Here is a 10,103-nt window from a genome sequence, read left to right as displayed (position 1 = left end):
AGGTTGACTTTCTCCCTTTGTTAGTTTTCCCTCCACTTTGATCGCTAATCAATCTCGTCTGTCACACCTGGTATTGATTACCCCAGAGTGTGTTTATGTTCCTTCCCTCCAGTGTCAGGGTGCATCCGAATTGCCATATCGCATCTTCTTTCGTAAAGGATGGTCCAGTGTATCCTAAGCTAAAGGAGGTTATAAAGGAAGCATTGACCCACCTTTCCTTAACTTTTAGAGAATTTGAACAGCTCTTATCATGGCCGCCACTTAAATGCTTCCGGGGTTAAGGTAAAGTGGATAGTGAAAGGAGATAGGAGGGACAATTCGGATGCACCCTCAGTCCATAAAGTCCCGCCTCCCATGTTTTTGGGATCTCCGAAGTGAGTTTTTCATTGGGTGCGGCTTGTGTTTTTTTCTTCTGGTTTTACATTTTCCAGTGTTTCTTTGTTGTTGTGGGAATGGGAACTAGAATTTAGACAGATTCTGTTTTTTGGACGTTTTAGGGAGACGTAAGGAAAAAGCTTTTGTTTTGCCTTTTGAGCTTTGGTTTTAATAATTCCTTTTCTGCCGTGGGCCCTGCTCTTTATTTAAACTACAGACTTAAACATAGATTAAACAATGATTCAGTCTTTTCTTTTCAGTTATTCCTTGGTTAAAGCTGATTTTACATTAACTTTTTCTTTTGCGGGTGGTAAAATGTCTTCTCAGATTGCCAACATAAGGGCCACTGCTCACTCTAAAAGAAATGTTAACCAGGAAAAAACTCAGAGGCTGAAATTTTCACTCTGATTAAACATTCCTGTTTTTTGTATTCCTCTTATCATGACGCTGCCTCTCCCCCTTAGATTATCTGAACCAAAGAAAACTTTGATCAATAACTAACTGTTTCATGCTCTCACCTCGGTAAGCTTTACAAAGTGGTTTAGTATCACCAAGTCAAAAACGTCATTACTAACTTTTTCATATGGCCATGCTGAGCTCACTGTTCTCATTCTTATGTAAATGTTGGACCCAGATCTCCTGCAAAGTTTCCAGATTCTTCTTCTTCTAGATGGCGTCCTCACCAGCTTCAAGGGTAATGCTCCTATCCTTCACTTTACTGGCTGGACTTGGAATATTATGCAGAGCATTGCACATCTATGTACAACCCTTTAAAAAAGTATTTTTTATCTTTTTAAATGACCATGAAACTTAGAAATACTTTCACCCTGTGATCTGTGTGCTGTGTTTTATTTAAACTCACTCTCTTCCCTGACCAAATAAAGTTAATGAACAAATAAAGTCTTACCTCAAATGTCTGCAAATAGTAATTCTCACCTTCTTTATTATTTCAGTTATTCTTTTGTGCATTTATCAAACTCTTTCCTCATTTCACACGTGCATTTACTTTATGGTGTTGATAAATTTTGAGTTTAAATTATGAAGAGCAAACAAAAGGTACGTCTTTATTTGATCGAAAACACATCATGTATCACTATAATATTTATTATTAATCCGCCAGGGACAATAAATGACTTTCAAAGTTTGTAATAAAGCTTTTGGAATAGTGTTTTTACTGTTAATCTGATTTAATCTGTATTCAGGTTTTTATGCAGTCAATCATTTGTTGGACTGTCCATCAAAAGTGTCCTTACACGCCCCTAAACTCCTAAAAACTCATTAACGGTCCATCTGTGTACACAGACTCAAACAAACTCAGATTAAAGAGTTAGTATGTTCAGGAATGTATATTCATAAATATGATCTGAGTTTAGTTCTATGGTTGATCTCATGTTTGACCTGTTTAATATTGTAAAATAATTAGGGCTGTCAAATTATCTTATTTTTAAATGCGATTAATTGCTAAATTTCATTAGTTAGTTTCAATTAATCTCATTTTTAATCACCATTTGAAATTCCATTCCAACAGCTGTTCTTGAGAGTTCTAATCATCAAAACCATCCTAAATATCATCATTGTTTTTATGCCATCATCATCACTATCATTAAGTGAGCTGGGTCTTTAGCTTTTCCTTTAAGGTGCAACTCCGCAGATTGAATGGAGTTTGGTAGTTCGTTCCAACCTCAAGGGTGAGAGAGGAGAAGAGTCTAGTTAGAGGGCCCTGTTGTGAAGGTTGGATCAGACGCCTGTAGAGCATAGTGGGCGGGAGGGAGTGAAGACCTGGATGAGAGAGTTTAGAAAAGGAGGAGCTGTTTTTGTCGCTGTTTTGTAAGAGAACAGTAGGGTTTTTAATTTGATGCGAGCAGTAACTGGGAGCCAGTGGAGGGAGGTGTAATGCTTTGGGTAGGTTGAAGACCAGTAGCGCTGTTGCATTTTGGATCATCTGCAGCGGCTCATCACACCTCAACAGTCACAAACACACACAGAGAACCAAATTTCATCTACAAACTCTGTGAACGTCTTCTACATTTTTTTTTAAAACTCTCTCATCTCAGAGGAGGACATGTTGAGACTTGGATCTTCTTTTACAGGGCATGTTTTCAATCATCTCATGGTTGAGATACTTTACAACATAGTATTTGAAAGAGGAGCAGGTCGTGTTCTGGTTCCTCTTCATTAGCAACAGATTATAAAAGATAAACAGTTTAAATTTAAAAACTTTAGTCATTCAAATGTGCCCACTTAATTCACACTCATTCCTTTAATCACACCAAGAGGACATTAAAGAGCTGTTGTCGCTAGGTTTGTTTGTTTCAGGGTGTTCAGATGGTTAGTGGGCGGAGCTTGGACAGCAGGGTGGAGAAGGTGGTCGGGTAATGCACGTGGACGTAGTAAACAGCTGCTCCACCAGCCATGACGGTCAGACTCAGCTTCACCAGGCGGCCGGTGATGGAGGCCTCGGGCTCCTTCAGCTAGTAGAGAAGAAAATGTTTCATACTTAATGTTCATATAAAAGAGAATTAGCATTTAATGCAAAGATAAAATAGTGCAGATGAAACAGTCATTCATGTCACACCTTTCTGGTCTTCAGAGGCTGGTACATGCGGTCCAACTGTGTGAAGATAGCTCTGCGGGCCCCATCCCATTTCCCTGGTCCTGTCAGGCGGTACTGGTAAACGGTGACTGGCCCCCACAGGACCCTCTTAAAGAGCGGGTAGTCTTTGAAGAACAACCACAGCAGACTGGGACGCACCCCAATCTCTCCTGCGATGTCGTCCAGGTAGGAGACAAAGTCCACCTGAAGGGGGGTCCGCCGCGACAGATTGTAGCTGTTTAAATGATGCAACATGGAATATTAATATAAAATACCCAAAGTGTTTACTACAGAAGCCCATACATTATGCTCTATTTTCCTGTAATAATGACTTAAATGCAGTTGTCTACTTCAGATTGTGAATTATTTATCTTGTTACTGTAAAACAATGCTGGTTTTCCTGCAAATGTCAAACGGCAAATTCTCAAGAAATGTTGGTAGGTTTACTAAATGTCAGTGTATAATATGTTTAACGTATGTGACCAAATATAATGTTAACTTCAACTTTAAAAAAGCAAATGTTTCCCCGTAGGGGTTCAAACATAAAAGGTACAAATGTTTAGGAAAATAAATATTGACAGTTGAACCTTTTCTCCATGTCCTTGGTGTCTTTCTCCACAGACTTTATCATGACCTTGTTTGAAGGCAGCTGATTGTCCCCTTAGGAACAAAAGAATGACATTAAACAGTGCAATGTGGTCATTGTGTCGATATTAACTGGATATGCAGACTCACCTTTAAAGACCCGTGCGACCCATCGCGCCTGCATCTCAGCCTGAGGCATGATGGCGCCGAGGCCGTGGATGAAACCCACCACAGCCAGTGTTGGGTGCTCTATGTTGGGAGGAAACACGTGTTTGTACAGACCCACTCGGTGCCCAGAGTTATACAAAACACTGCTCGGCAGGAACGGAAAACCATAGTCGTAACCTGTGGCGAACACGATCGTATCCACCTGGAACAGACGACAGATGTCAGAGATAAAAGTAGAAAGATGTTTAGGGAATCCTTTGCGACAACTTACTGTCAGACCTTTTCCACAATGCTGCCGTCATCGAACACCACGGAGGAGCCTCGGATCTCCTTCACGTTTGGTTTGATGATAACGGAGCCTGACAGGATTTTAAAGGGGAGATCATCGTTGATAATCGGGATCTGGCTGAAGAGTCTGCAAAAGCAACAGAGAAGGGGATGCTATTGATCCTAGAATTTTTATTTATTTTCTGCAAAATCTTCTAACAATGTGAGAAAGTAAGAGTTTATTTATTTCATTGTCAAGGGGCTGCTGCTGATTTGAACATTGGTAAAGAGACATCCTGCAAAGGCTGTCATTCATTTAAGAGGCAACCAACAACACTCAGACACAATTAGGGTCGCCGGTTCAAGTCCCGGCACAGACCAAGTCAGGAAATCGACCTGGTTGCTGGAGAGGTGCCAATCCACTTACTCAGCACTGCTGAGGTGCCTTAGCAAGACACCGAACCCCGAAACTGGTCTGGAGTGCTCACTGGGGGCAGCCCCCTCACTCTGAGACCTCTCCATTAATGCATGTCCATAGGCTCCTGTTTGTGCATGTGTGTGTCTCTGGGCCTATGTGTGAGTGTAAAACTGAATTTCCCCTTGCAGGATTAATAAAGTATCAATTCTTATTATTATTTTTGTCTGGATGAATACTCAACAGTGATTGGTGACAAGATGTCAATTAATACCTGACAATTAAACACCTACAAAATAGCTCAGGTAAAATTATTTGTCTAAACTATATAATCCACGTCTACACTCCCTCCCACCCACTAACTCTGCCAATGAAAGGTGTCTGATCAAACCTTCACAACAGGGTCTTAAGACGCACTAGACTCTTCTCCTCTGTTGCCCCCCGGTGGTGGAACGAACTTCCAAACTCCATTCGATCTGCAAAGTCCCTTTGCTCCTTTAAGAAAAGGCTTAAGACCCAGCTCTTTCAGGAATACCTACGGCCTTACTGATGATGATGACGATGGTTTTTTTATATTATTGATGATTGTAATCACGATGGTTTGGTTTGATAACTACGATTTTTAAGATGGTTCCTATACTGATTACAGCTCTCAAGAAAAGCTGTCAATGTTGTGTTTTGCCTGTGCAATGCCTGTCAGCACCTGTGTGTCGGATCTGACTTAAAGCTGTTCATTTGCACTTACTGATGTGGTTTCTTCTTTTCTAGGTCCTTGCTTATTTTGTACTTACTCTCCGATGTACGCCGCTTTGGATAAAAGCGTCTGCTAAGTGAATTGTAGATCGGCTTGCTACGTTTCGGCCTGTATCTAAAATGAGCTTCATTGCAACAAACATGCTGACCAGTTAACATGTCATGACATCGGAGAGGGACTTCAGCGTTTCTTTTACCCATTGGTAGAAATTGAAAACTTTGCTGAAGAGACAAAACTGAAAAGATATACTCCGTCTACAAACCCTAGTGGGCAGTGTGAATTCTATCTTAGTTATATCGCCAGTTTTTGGTTTTACAGTACCACATTCTCTGCTTGTTTGTGTACAGGAAACCATGGCCATTGCAACTGTGTGTATTATGTTAGAGTTGGAGCTGATAGATATTAAACAGCAGTTGATTACACTGACTTGTAGCATTCCTCCTTCTGCAGAATTTTTTAAATGGCGACAATGTTGTAAATGCAGGAAATACAGTGCTACCCAGCGGTCAAATCACAGGGCTTTTGGTCTGCGCAATTTTGACACGTAGTATAATTTTTGAGGCGGTGCACATCAGGCTACATGCTTAAGATTCTTCTGAAGGGGAAGCGTTGCCGTAAATTTTATGAAAAAGTATATACCCGGCTTTAGTTTAGTCAAGCAGTACCTCTGAACACCACAGAATGGCGCTGCAGGTGGTACTCTGCCTTTCTGAACTTACCATTTTAAAGGCCACTTCAAATGTGAGCATCCCATGCAAAATTTGTGGCCCAACATATCCAATGATTCAAAATCTAAAAGGTAAGGGACAGAGACAGCTGGAGACGCAAACAGGAAATCCTCTGTAGACCAGACCGTCTCATTTCAGATCAACCTGAGAGGTCAACACAGACTAAAAAGGGTATTAACCTGCTTGTTCGGACAACACCTACCTGTGTTTGGGTTTCAGGGCGTACATGGTGTGGTCATACATGGCGTTGAGTTTCTTCTCGCCAAACCAGTTGAAGAATTTCATGGGAAACAGCTGGAACAGGATGTGGACGAAGCGTGTATTGTACTTGATGTCCACAGGAATGCCATCATCAGAAACCTGACGGATGACCCAGGCACCTGTGCGAGTGCTCAGGTACACCTGCAAGTCCAACATCAGTGATCCTCAGAGTATTTAAACAAAGGAAGAAAAAAAGGAGTCAGAAAAAACTTGCAACCTGTTCGGCCACCCTGCTGCTCTCCACAGCGATGTCTCCTCCTGAGTTTCCGATCCCAATGACCAGCACTCTCTTCCCGTACATATCCTCAGGGCCCTTATAGTCCCAGCTGTGGAGGTATTTTCCTTCAAACGACTCGATTCCTAAAACACACCACAATGGCTTCTTAAAATATGGTACTCTGCTGCCAAGATATGAATTGACACCAAACCTAAACCATATTTTTTTCTGATATTTGAAACTTTACATCAAATAGCTCCACTATTGGCCAAAACTGAAGATTACTTATACCAAAAAGTAAGAACCAGGTGTTCCTGTTTGTAAATGTGTGTGTTAGACACGTGTTTACCTGGGAAGTCTTTGAGTGGCAAGTTGGGGTAGGTGTAGTGACCGGAGCAGCAGATGACTGCATCGAAGACGTGACTCTGCTGCTGCCCGTCTCTGTCCTCGGTTACCACCTCCCACTGACCCGTCCGGCTGAAGTCTGATCTCTGGCGGACACTCTTTACCAACTTCTAAAATATGACAAACATACAACAGATTAGTTTGGAACTACAGAAGTTTCACGTTTTTGTTTGTGGTCATGTTGTTACCTGAAAGTGAATGTGCTGCAGCAGTTTGAAGTGCTCTGCGTACTTCCTGAAGTACTTTAGGATCTTGGAGTGGTGCATGTAGTTTGGGTAGTCAGCAGGGATGGGGAAGTCGCTGTAGCACATCATCTCCTTTGAGATGTTGATGGTGAGCGAGCGGTAGATACTGGCCCGGTTCGGCTCTGATACCTCCTGCAGAGGACACATATCAGATCACAGTCATGAGAAATAGAGACTTGCATTGATGGCAAGTGAGTGCCATCACTGTAACCATATGGTTTTTGAAAAAGTTAGATTCTTAGGTACCTTTTGATATCACAGAGAGAGAGAGAGACAGAGAGAGCGAGAGAGAGAGAGAGAGAGAGAGCGAGAGAGAGAGAGAGATTGATTCAATAGGTCGGCAAATACTGACCTATCAAGTTCTTTTGGCATCTCGAAAGGATGCAAAAGTTAACTTTCTCTTACAGACATAGCCATTTTCACATATGCACATATTAGAGAATATACAGAGAACAGAGGAAAATACAGTCCAAACTTATACAAATAGGAAACGTTGCCAATATATTTGGTCAATTTTCACAGTGAGGTGGGTTATCGGCATATATTCAAGAATCAATGTTGGTAATAATATGTAGCAGGGGGTACATTTGTAAATTGAAATGTCAGTAAAACCAAAGACATGGGTATTGATTTTGTAAGGAAGTCAAAACTATCAATCCAAACTGAAAATTAAGCAACATACTGTTGATCAAATTCAGGGTTCCAAGTACCTGGGTATCGTTATCGATAACAAGTTAACATTCAATGATAGCACAGAAGCAGTCGGTTAAAAGCACAGCAATGCTTTTGTTGCGGTGTGTTGTTCCCTGTGCTGTTTGTCCCTTCTCCTCTTCTGTTGTCTCCAGCTCAGGTGAAGCTACTGATTGCACAACTAGCCACAACTAGCCTCAGAGCTTAAAAGACCAGTGAGAAGATGCTTTTGGAGTTGAGACTGCTGTGCCCCTAAGTCAGGGATTGTGTTGTTGTGTTGAGTTAAATTAGTATTTGAGTTGATCTTTGTTGATTAGTAAATCCCTACTTCATTTTGACTTTGGTGAGGTGTATGATGTGTTTTATTGGGTGAATTTGTGGTTTGTTGTTAGTCCCATAGGGCCACCTTTAGCTCAACTTGTGTGTGCAGTAAACTGATGGTCTGTCTTTACCTTTAGCTCTATCACACAGAGTCCTCCACATCCTGCCTGACTGCAAAACAAATTTCCCCTCAGGCCGATAAAGTTCTAGGCTCTTAGAACATTATATGACTATTGGACAACAACTTGGTCAGAGAAAAAGAAAAGGGTACTGTCCAAAGACATTGATCTGCCAAAAATGTCCAGAGTTTCCAATAAAAGATATCTGAAGAAGTTCTGTGCAGAAAAAACAGTAATTAAGTTGTCAGATGTGTGATGGATTCATGTTGGTTTTATAACAAACTAAGATTATGGCGATATAATCTACAGACATGCTGCTGCTTCCACCATCAAATCTCCAGACTCAGTGTATCTGCTCTTAGACTCATAACAGAAGATCCCTTTAAAGCTCAACAATGTATTCTGTGAAACAGAACTTGTTGATCTTCTCTGGCACAGAGGCATGATAAACACCTGTTTCTTATTATATAAAAGATTGCACAAAAAGTAAGGACATTTGTGTTTGCTAGATTATTTCTTTGTTGTAACAATGCTTTTTGGCAATAAATTGAATGCCATCGGAAATCCTGTTTATTTCCCTTTTATTTAATATCAATAAGGAGGCCTTCCAACGGTATTAGATGTATTGCCAAGAAGCATTGTTACGACAAAGAAATAATTGTAAAGGGAAACCTCAATGATTTTTGAGATTAAATAAAGTTTGTTGAAAATGATGATGATAACTGTTAAATAGGGTTCAATATATCAGAATTTGGAATTCATATCAGAGTTTGGTCAGAAGCGGGGATAACTCAGGCATTGGATAATTAATGTGAGTGATATGTATGACATAACCACGTCTCAAACGGATAAGTAGAGTTGGTTGGAGGAAAGTGTGAATAAGTCCCACCCAGAAGGAGGAAAGCATGATAGTGTTGAAGTGTTCTTATCATGTATTCTTCTGTGTTTTGTTAGGTTTACGTTTTATCATTAAATTCTTTACAATCGGACTGAAGTGAAGCCGCTGCCTTATGGACAAAAGAGACAATGCAGATTTAGAGAAGTGTCACCTTTCAGACCTGGGGGCTGTGTTAACTTCTTTTATAAATTTGTCTTTGTGTTGACTTGCCTTGAACTTCCAAAGTCCGCCCATATCGTCGCTGCTCTCAAAACAGGTCGGCTCCATACCTTCATCAAGACACGCCTTCATGGCGGTGAGACCTGATGGCCCCGCCCCGATCACTGCCACCCTGTGCACCATGATGGAACTGCAGGACAAAAAAAAAAAAAAAAGTTTAAAGACCCCATATTCTCATGTTCACCTTTCATGTTGTCAGTCTGTGAAACCTACAGAGAAGACTACAGACTTATCCTGGGATTACTCCCACATACATTAACCTCATGATCTGAGACTTTTCCCACATTTAGTTTGGACATCCAGCATTGTAACCCTAGTTTAAAATGGGGATCAGCATTAAAAGTCAACTTTAACTTCACTTTCAGTCAATTAACTGAGTTGAAAGAATTGAAATCTCGCTAAATAACAGGTTTCAAATCGTTTTTCTCAAATTAACTTCTGTCATTTTAGTTAGTTCCTGTCATGCTCTGTACTGAAACTTTGAATGTTTTTGTACACATTTACCAAATAGGAATTAACCTGTAACGCATATTTGGAAGCCCCTCTGCTGTCGCTACACATGAATAAGCCACACTTGTAAATATTAATACAATCGATCTTAGCCAAAATATTCTAGAAACAGCAGAAATCTGCAGTTTAATTTTCAAGAACTACATGTGTGTGTGCTCTTTGTCTTACCTTGATCCTCGCGTTGATCACTGTGTAAAATGGGACGAGCGTTGGCTGAGCTCACACTTTTATACGGAGGAGGTTGCTATTTTTTTTACTCTCTAATCCAAACCAACAAAGGCAAATATCAAGTTACATTTTGTCCACAAAAATCAGTCGGTTTGACCTCGACAA

General features: G+C 40.7%; 1 protein-coding gene across 1 annotated transcript; it reads right to left on the bottom strand.

Annotated features, from left to right (window-relative positions):
• Positions 1 to 2,620: 2,620 nt before the first annotated feature.
• Positions 2,621 to 10,078, bottom strand: LOC109982577 (flavin-containing monooxygenase 5). The gene is made up of 11 exons (XM_020631874.3): positions 9,939 to 10,078; positions 9,252 to 9,390; positions 6,957 to 7,145; positions 6,713 to 6,878; positions 6,364 to 6,506; positions 6,088 to 6,287; positions 4,001 to 4,136; positions 3,704 to 3,923; positions 3,556 to 3,628; positions 2,951 to 3,203; positions 2,621 to 2,846 (listed from the first exon to the last, which is right to left on the bottom strand). Exons 2-11 carry the CDS (start codon positions 9,381 to 9,383, stop codon positions 2,697 to 2,699), a joined length of 1,662 nt encoding a protein of 553 aa, XP_020487530.1. The 5' UTR covers positions 9,384 to 9,390; positions 9,939 to 10,078; the 3' UTR covers positions 2,621 to 2,696.
• Between the last annotated feature and the right edge of the window lie 25 nt (positions 10,079 to 10,103).

This window comes from Labrus bergylta, chromosome 6 (assembly GCF_963930695.1).
Source record: "Labrus bergylta chromosome 6, fLabBer1.1, whole genome shotgun sequence".
Taxonomy (NCBI): domain Eukaryota; kingdom Metazoa; phylum Chordata; class Actinopteri; order Labriformes; family Labridae; genus Labrus; species Labrus bergylta.
The sequence above is the reverse complement of the archived record's forward strand: the minus strand, read 5'-3'. Positions and strand labels throughout refer to the sequence as shown.

What these genes read in the sequence shown, in the direction of transcription:
- LOC109982577 (XM_020631874.3), bottom strand. Translation starts at nt 9,383, where the DNA reads ATGGTGCACAGGGTGGCAGTGATCGGGGCGGGGCCATCAGGTCTCACC. An exon ending in GCCCTGAAACCCAAACACAG is followed by an intron (nt 4,137 to 6,087) that starts GTAGGTGTTGTC and finishes TTGCTTTTGCAG; the next exon opens with ACTCTTCAGCCAGATCCCGA. An exon ending in AGCCTCTGAAGACCAGAAAG is followed by an intron (nt 2,847 to 2,950) that starts GTGTGACATGAA and finishes CTTCTCTACTAG; the next exon opens with CTGAAGGAGCCCGAGGCCTC.